This window comes from Corvus kubaryi, unplaced genomic scaffold (genome assembly GCF_017639235.1).
Source record: "Corvus kubaryi isolate FWS band 111438036 unplaced genomic scaffold, C.kubaryi_AGA036_p1.0 137, whole genome shotgun sequence".
Classification (NCBI taxonomy): Eukaryota; Metazoa; Chordata; class Aves; order Passeriformes; family Corvidae; genus Corvus; species Corvus kubaryi.
The window spans coordinates 19,270,484-19,291,378 of NW_024580671.1; the positions used below are offsets into that span (position 1 = coordinate 19,270,484).

The 20,895-nt window shown below is 43.2% G+C and overlaps 1 protein-coding gene across 1 annotated transcript in view; it reads left to right on the top strand.

The window, feature by feature from the left end:
- CFTR (CF transmembrane conductance regulator) overlaps positions 1-19,323 on the top strand; it is a 91,265-nt gene extending 71,942 nt beyond the window's left edge. Inside the window, exons 22-27 of the mRNA XM_042018090.1 lie at positions 2,073-2,315; positions 5,256-5,411; positions 12,811-12,900; positions 15,791-15,963; positions 16,297-16,402; positions 17,875-19,323. Of these exons, the coding sequence (XP_041874024.1) occupies positions 2,073-2,315; positions 5,256-5,411; positions 12,811-12,900; positions 15,791-15,963; positions 16,297-16,402; positions 17,875-18,081 (975 nt within the window). The 3' untranslated portion in view covers positions 18,082-19,323. The remainder of the gene's footprint in view (positions 1-2,072; positions 2,316-5,255; positions 5,412-12,810; positions 12,901-15,790; positions 15,964-16,296; positions 16,403-17,874) is intronic.
- Positions 19,324-20,895: the final 1,572 nt, after the last annotated feature.

The window sequence follows — 20,895 nt, forward strand, 5'->3', positions numbered from 1 at the left end:
ATGGAGAAAAGCTTGGCTGACCACCCCTCAGTCAAACATTGACTGTAAGATGAGACTGTGAAGATAATAGTGTATGATCCTAGGATGTGTTAATGCAGCTATTCCTAATATAGATAGGGAAGTACCAAGGCATTTGTATAATGTCCTTGTGAAACATTGCCCAAAATGCTGTGTACATTCTGGTCAGACAGGAAAGCTTGATTTGAACTGAGCTGTTTGGAGAAGGAGAACATATATTAGGAAAGAGGCTTAAACCTGGATTTTCTTTAGTCCTGGAGAACAAAGGATGACCAGATCTAAGGTATCCCTCCATAGATGAATGGGGAAAGCAGATAGTAAAAGGAGCTCTTCAGAATTTAAAATTAATAAAGTTATAACAGCAAAGTTGTCCATAAAGTAAAAAATATGTTTTCTGACCACCCGAGCAGTGAAATTGTAGTGAAGGAGAATATTTATTTATTGATCCTTGACCCATTTAATACAAGTAAGATAAGAGGATCCTTTCTAGTCCACATTCTTTTGAAAATTCACCAAGACTGCTACTAGCAACTTCTGTCTGAAGTTCATTAACTACAAGACTTTATTATTTCACCTAATACATATAATTACTGATACAAAATTCATTATCATGGAACTTACTACTAATTTTTTTAAACTATAATTTCTCATAAATACTCAAATGTTACTGTCTGATGATTGTTCCTCTTTACTTAATGCTACTGCTTTGCATTTTTCAAATTCCATGCAGTCTGCTGATCTTTGGAGATCAGTCATTGTTCAGAGAACTTCAGGTTTTGGTCAGCTCCATACCTTCCTGAAGGAAAGAGTTTAAGTGACCCATGTTGTTTTTATGATTATCCTTTCTTTTCATAAATACAAGTCATCACTTTTCAAAATAGATATTTAAAGGTAGAAAGAGCTATTATGTCCATTTATAAAGGAAGCAAGAGGAATCATATGTTGGGCCAATGTCAGTAGTGTAAGTGCAGTGGAATCTAGAGCTCTATACAAGAAGCAGTGTACCTTTGAAGATTATATCATAGTATAGCTGTTGTGGTTTAAGACCATTTAAAGAGATGGACACTCTAAAATGAGTTACCTCCCCTTCGTTTCAACCAATCTCTTTCCACCAATAAGGAAAAAATGAGTAGATTTAAGTGAAAAAATAAGAGTTTACTAACAAGTGAAACAGCAATGGGCAGTAAATAATAACAGTAAATAATCACTAGCTACAAAACTGTTAAATCTCATGAACCGCACAGGAGCAAAGAGACACCAAAATGCCACGGTACCACCCCTCCCAAGATGGCAGCCCCCGCTGCTGGCTGTGTGTACGGAGACAAAGGGAAAATGGCACCAACTCTCTCCCCCAAGATGGCACCCTCCAGGTGACCACGCAGTCCAGGAGACAAAGGGGAAAATGACGCATAAAAAAAACCCTCCTGGGAAGGGGGGAGCTTACAGAGCTGTTCTAGTGGCAGGTGAGAAGTGCCAGTGCGTGGGGGTGTCAGCAGCACTGCCGCCTCCTCCTGCTGCCGGCCGGACTCTGCCAGTGCTGGTGCTGGTGTGCTCTGAACTGTGCGTGTGTCGAGAGGAAACTGCTCTGTTGGTGCAGATGTGGGGTGACCCGGCCCCCCAGGACCTGCTCGAGCTTCACTGGCAATAGAGTTTGCAGAGTTCACTCCGAAAGCAGTTTCTAATTGCAAAATGCAGTTTTTCTGAGCCGCTACTGTTGGAAGCCCAGAAACCCACCGGAAGTGGAGCCTCCGCCTTCAGAAACGCTGCCAGGCGCAAGAGGGACTCGGCTCGGCTGCCCTGACCTTTTCAAGGGACCAGCACCTCCCAACTGCCCCGTAATTCCAGTTCCAGCCACACCGGGTCCTAAAGAGACATTAACAGTTTTTGGGTACAGATAGGTATGGAATTCAGTGATGGTTTGGGTTACTCGTGACAGTAGCTTACACAGAAAATAGACTCACTGTTATGGCTAGGAATTAGGAACAATTTTATTTCATTTGTTTTGATAGTTCAGTATGAATTATAATTAGAATAGTGTTTGTTTTGATTTGTAGATGCGGTCTGTCGGACGAATATTTAAACTCATTGACATGCCAACAGAAGAGACAAAAAGCACTAAGCCACAGAAGAATAATCAGTTTTCAGATGCCCTTGTAATTGAAAACAAGCATGTGAAGGAAGAGAAGCACTGGCCATCTGGGGGCCAAATGATTGTGAAAGACCTTACAGCAAAATACGGTGAAGGAGGAGCTGCTGTACTAGAAAACATTTCCTTTTCAATAAGTTCAGGGCAGAGGGTAAGACACTGTTTTGTTGTGTTTTTTCTTCTGTTAAGCTTAAGTATAGAATTGTCACAAACCTATTCAGTGACTAAAGAGGATTTTGAGTCCGACAAGGTTTTCTAAATTAAATTGTTGCAAAACAAAGTATCTTCTAAAGTAACTGAAGAACAGAAATTACTTGGGATAAAATACATATGCAACAGTTTTCCAAGTTGTGTTCCTGTGCCTGAAATTCTCCTGGTGTGGAGAGGGAAGCTTGCTGGTGAGTGCAGGTGCTGGGGACAGCGTGACCCAACGGGGCAGGGCACGAAAGAATACTGGCTGCCGTGCCAAGGGTAATGCACCGCTGGCTTCAGCGGCCGGAGGGTGGAGGTGCCGTCTCACCCATTCCATGAGGGCTCTACGCCACCCTGAATTATTATATTACAGACCGTAAACAGCTCTATTCTTTAGAGGATTGACAAACCTCTGATTAATCTTCATGCGTGTTTGAGGTTGTGTTTAAGAAAGAGCTTTGGTTTCAGGACAGCATTTAGGTAGAAGTTTAACACTTTGCTTCAAGTTCATGCTAAAGGCCCATCCTTGGTGGAATAGGAAGAAAGGCTTGTGATTTCCTGAGCTGAAGCCATACAGACGAAGAGGAGATTTTAACTGACCCAGGTAAATGAGAAAACAGGTTCAGTGATAGCTCCCTAGCCTTGACATGAGGCACATCTTCACTCCTAAATTGGATAGCACCATCTTTGCCAAGTTTGGTAGATTTGTCTTGGTTTACATGAACTGATTGTTTCATCTACTAAGTTTGAGGGCACCAAAATTTTGGACCCAGAGCTCTGACTTCCTGTACCACCATGCTGAAACCACTCTGCCTTTGAAAGAGAGACACCTGTGATTCCTGGAACATGGAGATGCAGGTGCTGCTGCAGGCTGGGGGATTTACTTCCTGGAAAATCCCTTGAAGCAGTGGAGTAGGGAAAATAAAAGATACTTTTGTACTGTACAGAGAGAGGGTAGAGCAGTAAAAACAAAAATCTTTTTCTCGAGGGCTGTGATTCAAGTTCAATAATGAACCCTGGACTCAGGTGCTCCTTAAACTGGAGAGGATTTGTCTCTATCTCATAGGTAGTACAACAAGCAGGAAATGGACGAGCTGTCCTCTGCTGAGGGATGGAATGGAATGGAATGGAATGGAATAATCATCTAGTCCCACTGCCTTACCACTTAATGACTGTCCAGAAGTTAAAGTATCATCAAGGGCCTTTTAAAGACTGACAGGCTTGGGGCATCAATCACCTCTTTAGGAAGCCGGTTCACGTGTTTGACCACCATCTTAGTAAAGAAATGCTTCCTAATGTCCAGTCTGAACCTCCCCTGGTTCAGCTTTGAACCATTTCCACATGTCCTCCCACTGGATCCCAGATCAGTTGCACCTCAGCCTCCTCTCCAAACTAGACAAGCTCAAGTTCCTGAACACTTCTCACAGGATGTTCCTTTCAGCCCTTTCGCCAGCTTTGTTGCCCTCCTCTGGACGCATTCACTCACCTTCACATCCTTCTTAAACCGCAGAGCCCAGAACTGCACACAGCACTCCCAGTGAGGCTGCTCCAACGCTAAATAGAGTGGGATAATCACCTCTTTTGCCCAGCTGGTGATGCTGTGTTTGATCACCCCAGGATGGGGTTTGCCCTCTTGGCTGCCTGGGCACACAGAGCTGACTCACGTTTATCCTGCTGTCAGCCAGCACCCCCAGATCCCTCTCTGCAGGGCTGCTCTCCAGCCTCCCCTCCCAGTTTATATTTGTGCCTGGTATTGCTCCATGCCAGGTGCAGAATCTGACATTTGGACTTGTTAAATTGCATCCAATTAATCATTGACCAATGCACCAAACTATCTAGATCCCTCTGCAAGGCCTCGTGTCCTCAAGGGAGTCAACAGCATTTCCCAGTTTGCTATCATCAGTAGCTTTGCTAATGGTGCATTTGACTCCTGCATCCAGGTCATTGATGAATGTATGGAAGAGAACTGTCCCTAGGATAGAGCCCTGAGGAATACTGCTATTGACCAACAGCAGCCAGATGTAGCCCCATTCACTACAAGCCTTCAGCCAGGTCTTCACCCAATGCACTCTGAACCTGCTCATCCCACAGCTGGAGAACTTGTCCAGAAGGATGCTGTGAGGGACAGTATCAAAAGCTTTACCAAAATCCAGGAAAACTACATCCACTGCCTTCCCTTCATCCACGAGGTGGCTGACTTTACACAGAAGGATATGGAAGTAGTTAAACAGCCCTTTCCCTTTGTGAACCCATGTTGACTCTGCCTGATTGTATTATTCTTTAAATGCCTTTCACAACTTAAAAAAAAACCCAAAATATATATTATTATGTTTCTTCACATCTTAGAGATAAAGAAAATTAGCACCAACTGGGCAGGTTGAGGACTTGCACAGGTGCTTAGGGGTGTCCAATGGCATGATGTGTGCTGTAACCACTGCCTCTGCCCCAAGCTACCCCACTAATGAGAGTTAGGGCCTTTATTTTCAATTATATGAAAGTGGAGTAGCTTACTAGGGTGATCCAAATGCACTCCCTACTTAGTTTTTGGTTTCTGGATGTGATTTTGCTGACGGGGGCTTCACAGCAAAGTGAAGGGAACAGGCACAAAGAGCTGGGCTGATCGGTGCAAAATAATAGATAAGCAAATTTCTTTCCTTCAGCTAGGGGTAGGCTATCAGATTTTTCATCTAGTTAATCCTAGAAAAACAAAGAAGAGTTTGCCCAGTGTTTGATTCAGACCTTGCTGTAGACTTTTATCATTCCAAATCAATAGCATTTGCTATCCCATTGAGATCCATCTGGACTGTTCTTCACTGCTGTGACCTCTAAGGTTTTTGCCTTAGTCTGTGATTAGTATGTGAAGAGTATTAAATGTTTGATTGTATGATTTCCACTGCAGGTGGGCCTTTTAGGAAGAACAGGTTCAGGAAAAAGCACTTTACTTTTTGCGTTTTTAAGACTGCTGAATACGGAAGGGGATATCCAAATTGATGGAGTCTCCTGGAACACGGTCAGCGTGCAACAATGGAGAAAAGCATTTGGAGTGATTCCTCAGGTAATGAGATTATTGTATATTTTTGTGCCTTTATATTCATTGGTTCTGTATCCATATGTACATAGTTGCTTTTAAGATGTTTGTTCTTGTATGCTGAGAAACAAAACACAGATTTGGTGAAAAGGAGAGTGGCATGGATGGGTGGAAGGATGCAATGATTCACAGCAAACTTTGCATTTTTAGGGTTTCTCTGCCACTCCCACAAGAACTCTTCTAGAAAAGGGAAGGTACAGCACGCTTGAACAGAAGTGTTTCTAGCCTGCTTCTCCCTGCCTCTCTGAGACAGTTTGCATTTTGATACAGGATAAGATAGTGCCACCTGAAGAAAAAAATACAATCAGTGTTCTCAGCTACTGTTTTCTGAAGGTCTACATCACATGTTATGGTTAACGTGGATACTGTACATCACCTGTTTTCCCTGGCAGACTGATGGCAAACACATAAACCTAGGGCTTCTGAGTCCCTTGCCAATGTCCCCACCACTGAACAGTGTCTTATATCAGTTATAGCTGTGGATTATCTGTCTGAAAAATGAATGTTATTGTCTGCATACTGAATGTTATTGTCTGCATACAGTAGAACTAAAAGGTGATTGCTCACTGTAAGGGTAGGAATGAAAATTGATGGAATGAACCTCATAATTTTAATGCTTTTGTACTTTTGTTGTCTGTCCTTACCAACAACACTGATATGTGAGTAACACATATTGACCATCTCTTCTTTGACAGTTATACATTGGATAGTTCTTCAGTTTCAAAACATACACAATCTCTTCCATAACTGTTCATTCCTTTGGAAATCTGTGACTGTGGCAGACTGGTTCAAGTAACACTTGATGGCAGTCCTACCAATGAGTCACTTGTAGTATCAGGGGGCAGTGGGAGACCGGTTGCAGACCAGCCTGCCACGCTGTGAGGGGCCATGCAGTCTGTCCTGCCTTTATCCATCCTTGAGTGGCTACTAGCCCCAGAGAGTGAAAAATATGGTTTGATCTGTCACCCTGGATGACCTCCTCACTAGGAGTGGACTGACCAAGGTGACAAAGCATCCCCTTTTAACCATTAGCTGCCAAACCCTAATTGTGCTATTTCCCCCATCCTGTCCCCACAGTAAAGCTGTTTCCATATGTTTTCTGTGAAGATTTGGTTTGTTCCCAGATAGTTTCCCATCTCAGAAAGGTGGTTACTGTCTTAGAAAGCTGGTGAGTGTATGTGTAGTATAAAGCTGTTGTACTGACTACATGAGGCCCTTAAAAATAGTTGAAGAGACTCTGGTACAGCCAGTAGTTTAACATAAAAATGCTGTCAGTTTTGAAGCTTTGGTCACTGTTAAAAGACACTGAAATGTTCATGCTGGAAAAAAAATGGCCTTGATTTTGCAAACACTCAGAATTCAATTTTTCTATGTGATGATCAGTTTTGAATTGTGATAGCTTCCCTTTCAAACATGTTACTCTGTAGTAGCCCGAGTGCCATTTATTTAGAGTAGGTATGCAAAGCAGGCACAACTCTTTTCTCTGTGCATTTCATGCTCTGAAATTTCCTAGAGGCAGCAATTTTTTAGCACTTCGACCTTGTCAGAACAGACCCTTTCTTCCCTGCCACGTTACACCCTCAACAAACCAAGCCGAACAGAGCAGTGTTGAGCCTGCTGGTTGGATTCATTCCTTACCTGAGCCCTACCGGTCACACGCTGCCTGCTGAGCTGAGGCTTGCTTGGCAAGCTGTCATTTGATAACTGACCTCTTGTCACCGTTTCTATCCTCTCTTCAACATTTTCACATCTATCTATTCCTTTAAACTTTTATTTCTTTATTACAGCTGGTTCAGTTCTGCAGAGTGATTGTTGCTTGCAAGTGTGAAAACATGTCCCCCATTCAGATCAAGGCAGCTGTGCAGCTGCTGGTATTCAGTTTGGAGGACAGGTATGTTATACAGCTGTCCTCTCAAGCATGGCTGTATAGGATGAAGGATGCTTTTACCAGTATAAGCTATGTCTGCACTGGAAAATTTTCCTGTACATCCAAGTATAAATTTCTGTATTGAAAGGGGCTTGCTTATCTCTCCAATAGGCATCCTTTTGCTCTCAGCCTTTTGCCCTTTGGGATGTGGTTGCCCAGCAGGGCTTCTGCTTTCCATCTCCAGCTGTCCTTGGGACTGCATGGACTGAGAAGAAATCTGAATGCTTGGTAACAAGTAGTCTCATTGTCCCTGTGAAAAATATGAGGAATAGTTCTCATGGCTGAGTACTCTCTATAGTCACTAATGGTATAGAAAACATCACTATGCAGCCATCAGCAAAATGCAAGAGACATTTTTTTACATGAGCAGTATAACTTGCCCTTCTGCTAGTGAGGTGCCTTGTTAGTGCATTGTTAAGTTTACACATTTAGTTCATGTTTGCAAGTCCCTGATACATGGATCAATGCCAAATAATCCCAGCCCTCCATTCTCTGGGAGGTCATGATAGTTGCCAGCCTGTTTGCATGCTTCAGCTCGCAGCACTTGTCCCAAAGCCTTGGCAAAGAACTGCACATTATGCCTCAAAAGTTCCCACATTCAGAACAAAATGAAGTTTTCAGCAGCACTTTCCCAGCAGGAAAGAGAAATTGCATATGCCACCCTGCCTTTCCCAGCAGAACAAAGGGAGCCTTTTGTTCTTTGCCATTCACCTACCGCTTCAGAATGGAAAAAAAAATTGTCCTTTCCTTTCCTGGGAGGCTCTCCTACGGCAACACCTGGATATTCACTGTCTCCAGGAGAGGCTTCGCCAACAAAAGGAGAATGGAGCTCTACCTGAGGCATGCTTCCTCCTGAAAACTTTCCAACACTCTCCTTCTCTTCCTTAACCCTAAATTTCCCAATTTAGTAGAAAAGAAGTGCTTTTCCTCTGTGGGAACCTCACTAATGCACAACCACATAGCACACACAGCATCCTAAGACACTGCTGTCCACTCCGTGCAGGCTGTGCTGGAATGATCTGCAGGGTGGTCAGGGATCACACTGAGCAGAAGCAGAAACCCCTTGTTTCTTTCAGTGTCTCAAATCTGGCTGTCAGTGCCTTGTAGTGGTGCAAAGGGTTAAATCATATAAAATATATTTCCTGAAGCTCCCACAAGAAAGTTTCTTCCTGTAGCTTCTCACATGGCTGTGCCGCTGAAGCACAGCCTGCCTAACACTGCTGCTACAGGCTGTTTGTCATTCTACAAAACAATTGCTCCACTGACACTAGGCTGTACCTTTGCACCCATTATCCCTTCTTCCTGGACAGGCCTTTCTGATGATTCTTCTGCAGGTGTTTGCCCACCACATTTCCAGAGTGAGGATTTCCAGATGCATTTGCTTTCAACACACTAAGGCTTTCTTGCACAAGTCCTTGTGCAGATTGCATCCTGCAGTATTTAATGGAGTCCGATTGAGAACGTGGCTTCAGAAATTTGTCTTTGAATGGAGAACAGGAGACCTGCAGATGATTTCCAGTTAAAATAAGTGATGAGAAACCTGAGACTCATGAGGTGCTGTTAGCTGCAAGGAAGAGGATGGCTTCAGATGTTTTTAAGTGCTATTCCATGCATCCTAGTGGATCTCACAATACTCCATATAGAGTTAAAATCAAGCTTAACATGGAGAACAAGTTTTCTACAGTTTGCAGGACTGCCAGCTGACAAAAAAAAATCAAATTTGTTTTGCTCCTTTGTTTACTGAAGAAGTGAAATTTTGCAACTTTTACCTTTGTAGTTCCAGTTTTTCAGCAGCCATCACATTCTGTTCATTTTATCTGTCTGTCTCTGTCTGTCTGTCTGTCTCCAGCCCTATTTCTCATACCCTTCAGACCTGCTTACTTTTGGAGGTCATGGCTGCTTTGTGGTGTGCCAGCACACTCCTGCCTGGTGCAGCTGCCGAGCAGGGCCACTTCCCAAGGTGCTCCCACGAAGGGTCCTGCAGAGCCTGGCTGCCTGCAGGGCATTGGGATGAGTCAGCACCACCATACTGGGGAGGCTCCACTGCATCAGACCCGTGCACAGAGCAACTGGGGACATTAATTAACAACCCCACATGCTCATGCTCATATCGGGCAGTATATAGGTTGTTTTCTGCATTATGGGTTCAGTGTTGCCAGGAGCACAGCACTCATATTTACTGGTAAGCTCTGTGGGAGGCAGATGTTTTGGCGTCTTCAAGGGAGAATGTTACAGAACTGGTCCCAAAAACTTTTCAGGTTTTTATTGTTTCTGTGCTCTTATTTTTGTCTGTAAATATTTCAATGTCAATGTAAAGTCTCTAAAAGACACTTCTGAAAACAAGTCCTCTAACTTTGCACCTAGTACTAAAGCACTCACATAGTAACTTGGTTTTGTTTCATGTTGATATTGCTGCTATAACACAGACAAAGCAGAGGAGGCTACGTGAAGGTCATGCTGCTGTTACTCGGAACGTCTCTGTGTGTGGGGCTGCTGCCTGGTTCCAGCTGATGTTACATTTGTTCTTTGGCCCCGAGGCATGTGGGAAGAAGGGTCCGTGGGTCTTGCTGAGGACCCGCACACAGGTTACAGCAGTAGCTACTCACAGCCGGGATACTCTCACTCCTACTCTCACTCACAGCCTCTTTCAGCTGATCCTGAACTCTTCTGTAAGAATTTTCTTAGGTACTCCAGGGTCTTGATTCTCCACGTAACACATAAATTGCTTAGGAAGCTTATTGCCACACACACCAGGAGGCTGTAGCCACTAAGGGGGATTAATGCCCTTCAGAAGGGTTGATTTGCAATATTTGGGGTGGTCAGAACATAAACACAACCATATTTACATTTCCAAATGTTTTGCTTGTGGGTGGATATCAGGTCTAAGAAACTATTTGTTGTATAATCACACCCGTTATCATCCTGTGGGAGTTTGAACAAGTGACTGAGAAGGAAATGCTGATTTCCAGATTTGCTGCCAGTCTACCCAGCCATCCATTCACCCATCCAATGCTCTCCTTATTTCTACTTCTTCCATATTTATGAAAAATGTAAGTCCTTCATGTTCACTTTTGGGTGTTTTTGTTTCACTTTAGACTTCTAGTTTTTAAGAATGTGGAGAGATTTGTTTCTGCTTCTCTTCAAGTAGACTCTAAACTGCCCAGGTGACTCACATGGTATTTACTTAAGTGAACCCCATATGGTTTCTAATGAGCTGGGGGGCAGGAGGTGTTGAAATGGAGAGAGAAGTACCAGAATTCAGGACAATGAAATATTTACTTTGTGGGGATGAAAAACCAACCCTGCTTTTGGGAATAGCTTGCTTTTAGTGACCTGCTTCTTGAAAGCACAGTTATTAGAAATAGCAGCAGCTTCAAAAGAAAGTTGTACCCTTTATTGCTCTGCCTGGTGCACTTCAGCAGGAATGTTATTCAGCCCTATCTTCTTTAACTGGTTTGTTCAGTTAACTATTCTTTACGACTGAGAGATGAAAACACCTATTCCATTAGTTAAATGTATGGGGCTCACACTGTGAACAAACCCACGTCTGACACTGTTGCCACAGCATTATTGTTTCCACCGCACCCATTACTTGGAAGAACCTAATCCTGCTGTAAATATGTCACCCCACTCACACCACCTAACCAGTGCAGGGCATGGGAAAAGGACTGTGCTGTACTTCACTGAAGTTTGCACTGTTATTAACAATAACAATTATAAGGGAAAGAGTCTACTCTTTCCCCATTGTCTCTACAAAAAGTACTTCAATTATTAATTTTTAGCTGTGTGTGGTTCTGCAGCTCAGTCAGTGTGTTGAAGGTATCATTGCACTTAAATCCATCCCACTGAGTGCACAGCACCACATTGCAGCTGCTTTTCTCCTCTGGTTTCTTGAATTAGTTATTTCCTTCTCTTTTACACCAAATAAGTTGGCAATGGCATACATATCTTAAACAAATTAATTAATTTAATTTATTTTCCTCTGCAATGTTTACACTTTTAATTAATCATAATTAAATTATTAATGTACGTGTGTGTATAAATCACTTTGAAATCTGGTGAAAGAATGCCAAGTTCCCAGGTTGGATAGGATGGAAACTGTGGTAGACAGGCCAAGGGCTGGGAAAGCACTTGCTAAGTGTATTCTCTCAGTTATTTTCTGCTGGTACAGCTAGTCCTTCACTTTTGGTAGTGTTTGACTACCAAGACTCCAGGAACTTACGTGGCTGTGAATCACTGGCATTTCAACACATTTTCTCTAAATAAATACTTTGTTTAGAAAGACAGAAGAGAATAATTGTCTCAAATTTTTCCTCTTGGTATTTGTTGTGTGTGTACAAGGAAAGAGCAAGCAAATGGTAATATTTCTCAACAAGGCACTTAAATTCTTTGAGAGCAAGTTCTCCCTGTTACAAACAGCAGGTGTACCTTACAGCATAGAAAAAAACGGTTCCTTAAGAGATGTTGTGCAGCCTCAGTGTCCCTTGAAGAATCTAATTTCCATCAGAATCTGACACACCCACCCCATGTAAAAAGAGATTAAACAAATATTTAATTCTGTCAGTCACTGCTTCTTGAGCTACAAAATGTGTATATCTAAGGTATGATCGCCTAAATCTGCTTGTCTGAACTGATGGGGAAAGCAGAATGGAGTAGTAAGCTTCAGATCGAGAAGGGCGTGTTGTCAGTCCCCGGAAATGTGCATCCTCCTCATCTCCTGAAGCGGAAGGCAGGCGAGGCAGGAGGGAGCAGGCAGCGAGCACAGCCCTCGGTGTCCGGCAGGGAAAGCTCTAGCAGAGTGGGTTGTTGCCGCTGCAGTCATGAACCAGGTCGCGCTCTGTCACAGTTCAGTCATGCGACAGTGAGAGAGGGAAAGAACATCTTTTGAGATAGGACTGGGACATGGTGAAATGCCAAGGGACAGAATGATGCTGAGATGTGTATTTGGCTACAATTTATTAGAAAAAGAAATCCATTGATGAAAAATAACTGAGGACAATGTCCCTGAATTTTAACAAATAAGCAATAGGGGTTTTTTCTCTCTAAACAAAACTGTGGAAACACACACTTTAGTTTGATTTTTCTTTTAATGTTTTAATATGTTTCACGTAGTCAAGAATCAAAAGTAGTTTTAAAAGATTTGTTTCAAAATGACAATACAGGAAATGTTTTATTCTGAAAACTGCTGAAATTTGGGGTTTGCTGGTTTTCAGACAATTTTGGCTATGATTTTATTAAGATAATTGACAAAACCTTAATATATAAGGGTTTTCAAAATCACTTTTTTGGAACAATATTTTTAAAAAAAATTAATAACCTGCAGTTAGCTCTATCTGGTAATTGCAGAAGCTTATTCTTTTCTCTATATACTTCACAATTTCTAATGTTTTATACAATGTTATCTATCTACCTGTGTCTGTATGTCTTTTTTTCTTGCAGAAAGTGTTCATATTTTCTGGAACTTTTCGGATGAATTTGGATCCTTATGGGCAGTGGAATGATGAAGAAATATGGAAAGTTGCAGAGGAGGTACAGCTGTTCTGTGTTATTTGTCTCCCTCTGGTGATGTGGTTACAGCAGGGTGCAGTGTAGGTCAAATGATTGTCATACTTTACATTTATGTAGAATCTTAGGAAACAAGTGCGGAGGAAAGGTCATACTGTGCTACAAACCATATAAATTACGTTTTATATAAATAGTTATTTCAATTCTCAGGCCAATGTGAAGCCAGCTGAGGGGAGCACTCTCTGGCAAGGCATTCAGGCTTTTGTGCTACTTGTGTCATGGAGCTTCCTCTGCCATGGAAAATAAGAGTCATGGAATGTTAGATTTTCGAACCTGAAGGTTTTCTTCTAATATTCTGTTGAGGTTTCAGCAACATTTTTTTTTTCCAATTCCCAAGCTTAGGGGCCAGATTCTGTTTCCATGTTGCACTGGTTCTGATGCCTTTTCCTGGTCTTAAAATCAAGAGGCATACACGGTTAGAAGGGGAAAAGGGATTTTACCTTGGTATTTATTTTAAGGATCCTTAGCTACACTACGTCCAGGTCAAATGCATCGAAATGTACCCTTCCAAATGTCCCCCCCCAAAAAGACCTGGTATAACATTATAGGTTTTACTAATTAGCATATCTATCAAAGATTCCCCAATGAGAGGCTCGAGTGAGACCCCCTCCCCAAGGAACCTTCCCATGGATGGTTCTTAGTTTACAGAATGTGTTCTGGAGAGGACCTTGGGGTCTGGGGCACACTGATCCCTAGCTATGAAGCTTCTAAAATGTTTAGTCTCTCAGCTTGACAAACAAGTCCAAGAATGTAGGCAAAAAGCACTAAGAATACAGAAGTTGTAAAAAAGGTATAACAGGGGTATGAAAGAAAAGGCAAAAAATCATCATGGCATCAGTCCCACACACTGCAATTGTCAGGTGCCACCTCTTGGCTCTGACAGTGCTTCATGGGTTGCGGAAGTGTCCATAATTCCCAGGAAAAGTCAGGGGAGCATTACAGGAGGGAAAAGGCCGCAGCCTAGAAAGTGGATACCTTTTTCCAAGGCACAGATGACCTAATTAATACAGACCTAACCATGAATTGGTGCCATTTTCCTTTTTCGTTGCAAGTCTCAAGTATCAAAAAATGCTTACAGGTGTGGGACTTAATCTGAAAGCTTCCTCCTTTCCTATCCAGGATGTTAACTCTGTCTCTGCTTGGTTTCTTGGGTTTTTATAATTTCTTCCCTACATTTGGAAAAGAGGAAAGTAGACGTGTTCTGTGAGTAATTTACTGCCAAATAAAAATATCATGATATTTTTGTTCAGATGGTTTGACAGCAGCTTTTCAGACAGTCCTAGCAGAGACAATAGCGTGCTTAGTGCAGTGTGCTCAGTGCTGTTTCTCTGCTTCTCTGAGACTCAGGAAAAAATTGAGTGTGGATCAATATCCCCTTTCTTGAAGAAGATAAGCTCTCCTGCTTTGGAGGACTGTTTCCAGTGTGTGTTTGAATTGAGCTTGGGATTTTGAAAAGCTAAACCTCATTTACAATGGCATGAAAAAAATTTTACTTTGAAATGTTTATCATTAAGGAGTTTGGCAAATCCATACGTGATACTGAGGTTTTCATTGTGCAGGCAAGAATGCAAAGCAAATAGAAAAAAGAAAGTGCTGTAATGCTTTTTACTAGGAGTGATTGGATTGTTTACCAAGTTCATGCTCTTGAAGTCTGGCTCGGCAGTGGCAGTGAGTCAGTGTAACTTTGGGAGCACGGCACAGACATTGTCTGTCAGCTTATTCCAGATCCATGTTGACTGCTGAGGATTTAGAGGATCCTCCTGAGTTCAGCATCAGCTTTTTATGCTCCTTGCAATCAACTGCAGAGGACAAGGCCTTATCTGATGTTTCATTTTTTATTGCCCACATATTTCAGCACCTGGATCTGTCAGACTTATGTCAACTTGTGAGCCTAAGTCTTACTCCTGCAGTCAGCTGTCTGAGCCCTACAGGTACATGGAGACACCTTGTGCAGTTGTAAGAAGAAAGCACATTTTCCGGCCATTAAATGCAAAATTTCATGAAGGACACAATGTGTGTTCAAAAGAGAAGCGAGGAACAAAACACTGACCTTTATTTGCTTACAAATTAAAGCACGAGCTCTTCAGAAACACAACAGATATATCCATACACCACAGTTTAATATGGTTTCCATGTAAAGTGAAAACACAAAGTAGGAATTCAAATTTTTTGTTTTCCGTGAATGCAAATTAGTTGCAGATCAATAATATTTAAAAAATCCAAGGGAGGTGGCCTTCATAAATTTCTGGGATTTCAGTACATTTTTATAGTGTTTTATAGAGCCATGCAACTCACATATATTTCCTAGTTCTCATATTTTGTGAAAATGTCTCTCTGAACTCTGCTGATAAGGCCAAGGAGCACAGTTGGTTTGGATCTGTGCAAGATGGAAAGCTTTGCTTTGGGGTGTAAATCTCCCAATGAGAGTAAACAGGAGCACTGGAAGAAACAGTCAGAAAATATCTCCTGGGCTGGACTCTGGTTTCTGGTCCAAAGTCAGCAGCTTCACATGGCATGGGCACCCCTCTAAACTCTTTGTCACCAGTGCCGGAAGGAAGCCCCTCGTGCCATTAGTTTAACCAAAGTGCACAAGGCCTTTGGGGCAGCGAAAGGACCACATGGAAACACTGTCAGAGCTATAGAGACAGTGGCCATGGTGAGCAGGGTTATTTTCTCTGTTGCTATAATGTCACATATAAATTTTCGTCATTGCTTTTTAAACTCCTAGCAACCAAAGAAGCCTGTTTTCCTTTCAAAAATCACTTTCCTTAGCATTTACAATGATGTAAATGACTGCTGCAGTCAGCAGTAATTATATCTTGCCAGTTTTTCATGTCCTTTTTTTCTCTGGCAGGTTGGGCTGAAGTCTGTAATAGAGCAATTTCCAGGCAAGCTTGATTTTGTTCTTGTGGATGGAGGCTGTGTCCTCAGTCATGGCCACAAACAGCTGATGTGCCTCGCCCGGTCAGTTCTCAGCAAAGCTAAGATCTTGCTGCTCGATGAACCAAGTGCTCACCTGGATCCTGTGTATGTTTTATTCATTTGTTCTGTTTTCTAATATGAAGTAAGAAAACCTGTGAGGCAGCACCATCTAAAGAGACCTTTTGTAACTTCCCTGGCCTGTTACTAAACCTGATTTCAGTAATGTATGTTGGTAGTTCTGCATGGAGGACCAGGGAAGCCTGGTTACAACCTTAGCTCTATGGCTGATAGGTATTTTCGCAGCAGAGGTGCAGCTGAGGCACCTCAGAGCTGTGTCCCTGAGCGTGAGCTCTGCGACACACAGCCAGGCTGTTACACACTGTGTAGTTATGAGCATGCACATTGCAGTCTGAATGCCAATGTTTGTTTGCCCTTCAGAACTTCCCAAGTGATCAGGAAGACCCTGAAGCATGCGTTTGCCAACTGCACGGTGATACTCTCCGAGCACAGGCTGGAGGCGATGCTGGAGTGCCAGAGATTCTTGGTGAGCGTTTCTCATAGGCTCGTTTACTGTTGTCTCCCTGCATTTGATGAACGTGCAGAACAGACCAAGTGGAAATGATGATGTTTTCTGGATTGATGGTGATCATTCAGGGAAGTTGAGCAACCTACCCACTGGCAGAACAGCAACAGGCTCCTGTTTGCTCTTTCACCTGAGCTGTCACAGACATCTGTGTTCAGATGGGCTGGGTCTTGCTCTGGAGAAGCAAGAAAGGAAGTTTCAACCAGAAGGAAAGTTGTGTAGGTTATCCAGCTGCTGATCCAGGTGCCTTATATTTTTGATTGGCTCAGGAGATCCAGAAAAATCTCATCATCTCACAGAGCTTTACAATTGCAAATGCAGAATCGGCTGCACTTGAGCAACAGGAGGCTGCCTGGGGAAGAGGGGTTTCCTAATATGTGATGATCAGAATTGCTGATTTCTTTCAACTAGCCATGTAAATATTCCCTTCATGTTTAATCACAGGGACAAATTACTGCAGTCCTGGGATATTTCCTTTGTTGTATAGAAATGGTTAGTAAAGAAAAGACAAGTTATGTAAATTGTTCTTAAAAACGAGGTTCTTCCCTCTGTATTTTCTTCACTCTTCTATAAGATGGCATCTAAATTTTATTAGCAGAGTGAAACACTCTGGTTTTCCATGTCTATTTGATTGGGTGCATTAGTATGGCAGGAGGAATGCTACCTGAAGTTAAAGCAGGCTAGTCAGTAGGCAGGTTGTGCAACCTTTTGGATGTGCTGCTCCTCTGTTTGTGCTGGACTCAGCCTTGCTCCCAGCCACTGTGGCAGCAGAGCCCTAGCAGGCAGGCAGCCTCTGCCCTGAAAAGGCTTCCCACCCTCCAGAGCACATTTTAGCAACAGAGATTCAAAAAGTTCTCTCCTGTCAGACCTGTGCTCTTACCCAAAATGTGCTGTCACTGCAGTGCCAGCGAAGGAGCCTGATTTTAATTTGTCTCTTGCCTGACAGGGGAGACTGGCAGAGCCTTACAGGGCAAACCTGTTGTCTCCTTCAAACAGAGGTGAGCAGTGCTTCCTTGTTTGAAGAAAGCAAAGAAAGCCTGGCGCCTTACTGGCAGCCTTCTCCCTCTGCTTGCGATAGAACAGTTAACGCTTTCTTAACTGGGCAGTTCAGCAGTGCCAGGGAAATGCCACGGTACTGGGAGTCTTCAGCAAAGGGACTCAGAGGTAAAACCAAGTCACAAGGAGAAACCAGCCAGTCCAGTGGTGTTTTGTAATTTGGGCAACAGGCACCTTTTCCACATATTCGAATTTTAATGTATGTTTTTGTAGTCGTAATTAGAAATTGCAAACTAGAAATTAGAAATTGTAAATTGGGCTTTTTCTATTAGAAGATGTTTGCCATGTCTTCATGTCTCTTCCCTGCTCCATTAGTTGCATTAGCTGAATTCTGTCAGCACCTCCACTGCTCATCTAAAGGTGTGATGTTTCTCCAGGTAATCGAGGACAATAAATTGCGGCAGTACGAATCCATCCAGAAGCTGCTGAACGAGAAGAGCTCCTTCAGACAGGCCATCAGTCACGCCGAGCGCCTTAAACTACTCCCAGCACACCACAGAAACTCCAGCAAACGCAAACCCCGACCCCAAATCACTGCCTTGCAGGAGGAGACGGAGGAAGAAGTGCAGGAGACAAGGCTGTGAGATGCTGTGTGGAGACCCTCTTTGTGGAGTGAATGGTCAGCAGTGCCCCATGATGACAGGACCAGCACTTCTGAACCTCAGCCATGGACAAATTCAGCCTTGCAGGAGGTGTTCACTGCAGCGACCACATGAGCATGTGGGAATTTCTTCCCTTCTGTGATTAATCATGTGTAAGATAGTACATTCTTTGAGGTTTTGCCACTTATAGTGGTGAAACCAGATTTCCTTTGAAAAGCTGCTCTGATTGGATGCAAACACAATAGTAAGCAGAAGTAACCTGTCTAGCCTCACATAATTGTTTCAGAAAACTTTTAGAAATGTTCTTGCTGGGGTGAGAGAACTAGACAGCAGGAAAAATGTGAAAAAAATAATCAAACCTGGATGGAAAATAGAAAAATCCGTATGTAAAAACCTTCTTTGGATATACTTCCTGCAAATGAATTAAGGGACAATATCAGCAAAACGCACAGAAAACTTCCTCCTCTTTGTTTTCCATGCAGCAACAGTAATTTCAGCTTAGCAGGAAAGGCCAAATGCCACGTGTGTAGGTGAAAATGAAGGAAGAGAGGATATTGACTTGGAAGCCAATCAACATCCGTCATATCTCCACAGTTAAGGGAGAATTGATATTTCCTCTTAAAACCTAGGCAACTGTCAACCTGACCCTGCACACACTCACAGTGGGATGAGTGCAGGCTGACATCAGTATCTAGCAAAAGGTAGGACTCCTGGCAGTGGACCTGTAATAGTCTGCACAGGTCTGGCATCTTTACATGCTTTTTACTTTGGCCTAACAACAACAACAACAACAACAACAAAACCAAAAAAACCCAGAAAAACAACCCAACAAAAAAACCCAACCTCTCAGAAGTAGACTTTAATAATGAAATTAATTTTTATACTCTTCTGGTTTGCAGTTTTATTATGGAATTGAATGTTCTCTAGGATATTTTATTTATTTTAATATTGTTGCAAACTTTTGCTAAGGAAATTATGTATTTTAAGAGTGATTACGTACTATGAAGAAAAATATATTTGTACAAAAAGTTTTATATTTGGAATGTTGCAGGGAGATTTTGCTACTAGTCTTTGATGTCTCATTATGCTAGAGCTGTTGAAAACGAGGGCAGCCCCAGAGTTTGGCCAGGTACTGTCCAATGCTGTCTTTGTACACCAAAGTATTCTAGTGATACAGGTGTTTTAGATTATTTTTTTCTTTAAATAAATTTTTAAAAAGAGAAACTGCCTGTATGACGCATTATAACATTCCCCCCAGCGGAAGTCACTGTGGACCGATTCTGCTACTTCCACTTCAGCCATTGCTGCCTGTCAAAAACACGGGCATAATTTTTAATAACTGCTTTCTGTTCTTTACAAACGCTGTGGGTAAAACGGGCTCTCGGGGCTGGCTCGGGCCGGCCGGGCGGCACTAGGTGGTGCTGCGGGGCTCAAACGCTGCGGCGCGGGTTGTGCTAAGCCCTGGGTCCCTCTCACCGCCCGTGCCCTACAGCTGCGAAGGGCAGCACAGGCAAGGCTTGGACTAAACTCTTTCAGGCGTCCTGGAGCAAGAGCTGGAGCTGCGCCGCTGTCCTGGGCTGCCTCCGGCTGGGCGCTGGTGCTGCTCAAGGTGCCCCTGGGTCCGGCTGAGCCCGCGGGCACTGGAGCTCGCTCTGGAGCTGCTCACCCTACATCACTCTTGTTTCCTTCTAGCTCTGTTCCCCATTGCATACTTTCTGGCCTTCATTACACATTCCCTCTGCAAAGATTTGTTGGTGGTTTTTTTCCTGCCCTGTCCCTCATACTGTACTTTTATGCTTGTTTTATCTTCTAGCACTTACCTGGATCTCTTTCCTTTCTTTCTGCGAGGACACCTCCTTATATGCTGCCTGATCTTCTCCACAAAGCAATGCCTCTTGCTCACAGAGCATTCTGGATACCCTTGGGTCTCAATTTTGCCATGTCCCTGTTTCTTTGCCACTAAGCTCTGCTGGCTTTATAACAATGGAAAACCAACTGTGTTTTGGGGTAGCTTTGATTCACTTTTGAATCCCATCTCCACTCCCCTTATCCCCTCAAACTGTTCACCTCACACTATTTGTCCCTTTTCTCACGTAGTCAGCTCTCCATTTGTACAGATCTTTACAGAGGATATGGCTAAGCCTGGCCGGGAGGCCCGGGCTGCTGCAGTGTCGCCAAGTCCGAGGAGGCGTGCCAAGGATTGCTCTTTGTCAGGATGTTACTCAGAGTTACAGCAGACACACCAAGTGGGGGAGTTTATTATCTAAATAAACAAGATGATCAGAAAGATCAGCAGAAAAGAACCACTGTGCCATTAGAACCAGCGCATGCTTCAGAGCTTGCGCAACTAATTGTTCATGTTTTGTGTCACTGCCGGAGTTAGGAGGTGGTAGGTAAGCTGGACTCAGCAGACAAGGACACATTTCAGGAAAGAAAAGGTGGATACAGCAGGAGCATGTAGTAGATGGGACATGTGGAAGCTGCTGATACAAACACTCAGAAGGAGGACTTCGAAGGAAAAAGTAAATCAGTTGACTGATTGCCCCCACCCTGGACTACAACACTCACCGACACAGCTTCTGCCATCAGTGCCCAGCTACCACCATCACACTGCCTGTCCTAAAGAGCCCAGGCAAGATACTGCCCTCTGAGGGCAACTGAGAGAAGAGTGTGCTATTTCTTTCAGCTCCAAACCACTGCTTCAGCTCCTTTGGAGTTCAGGCTGGAACAGGAGGTAAGTTAGTTCCAGCCTGCATGAGGAGGACACAGCCTCTCCTTCCCAACAAAGCTTGAGAA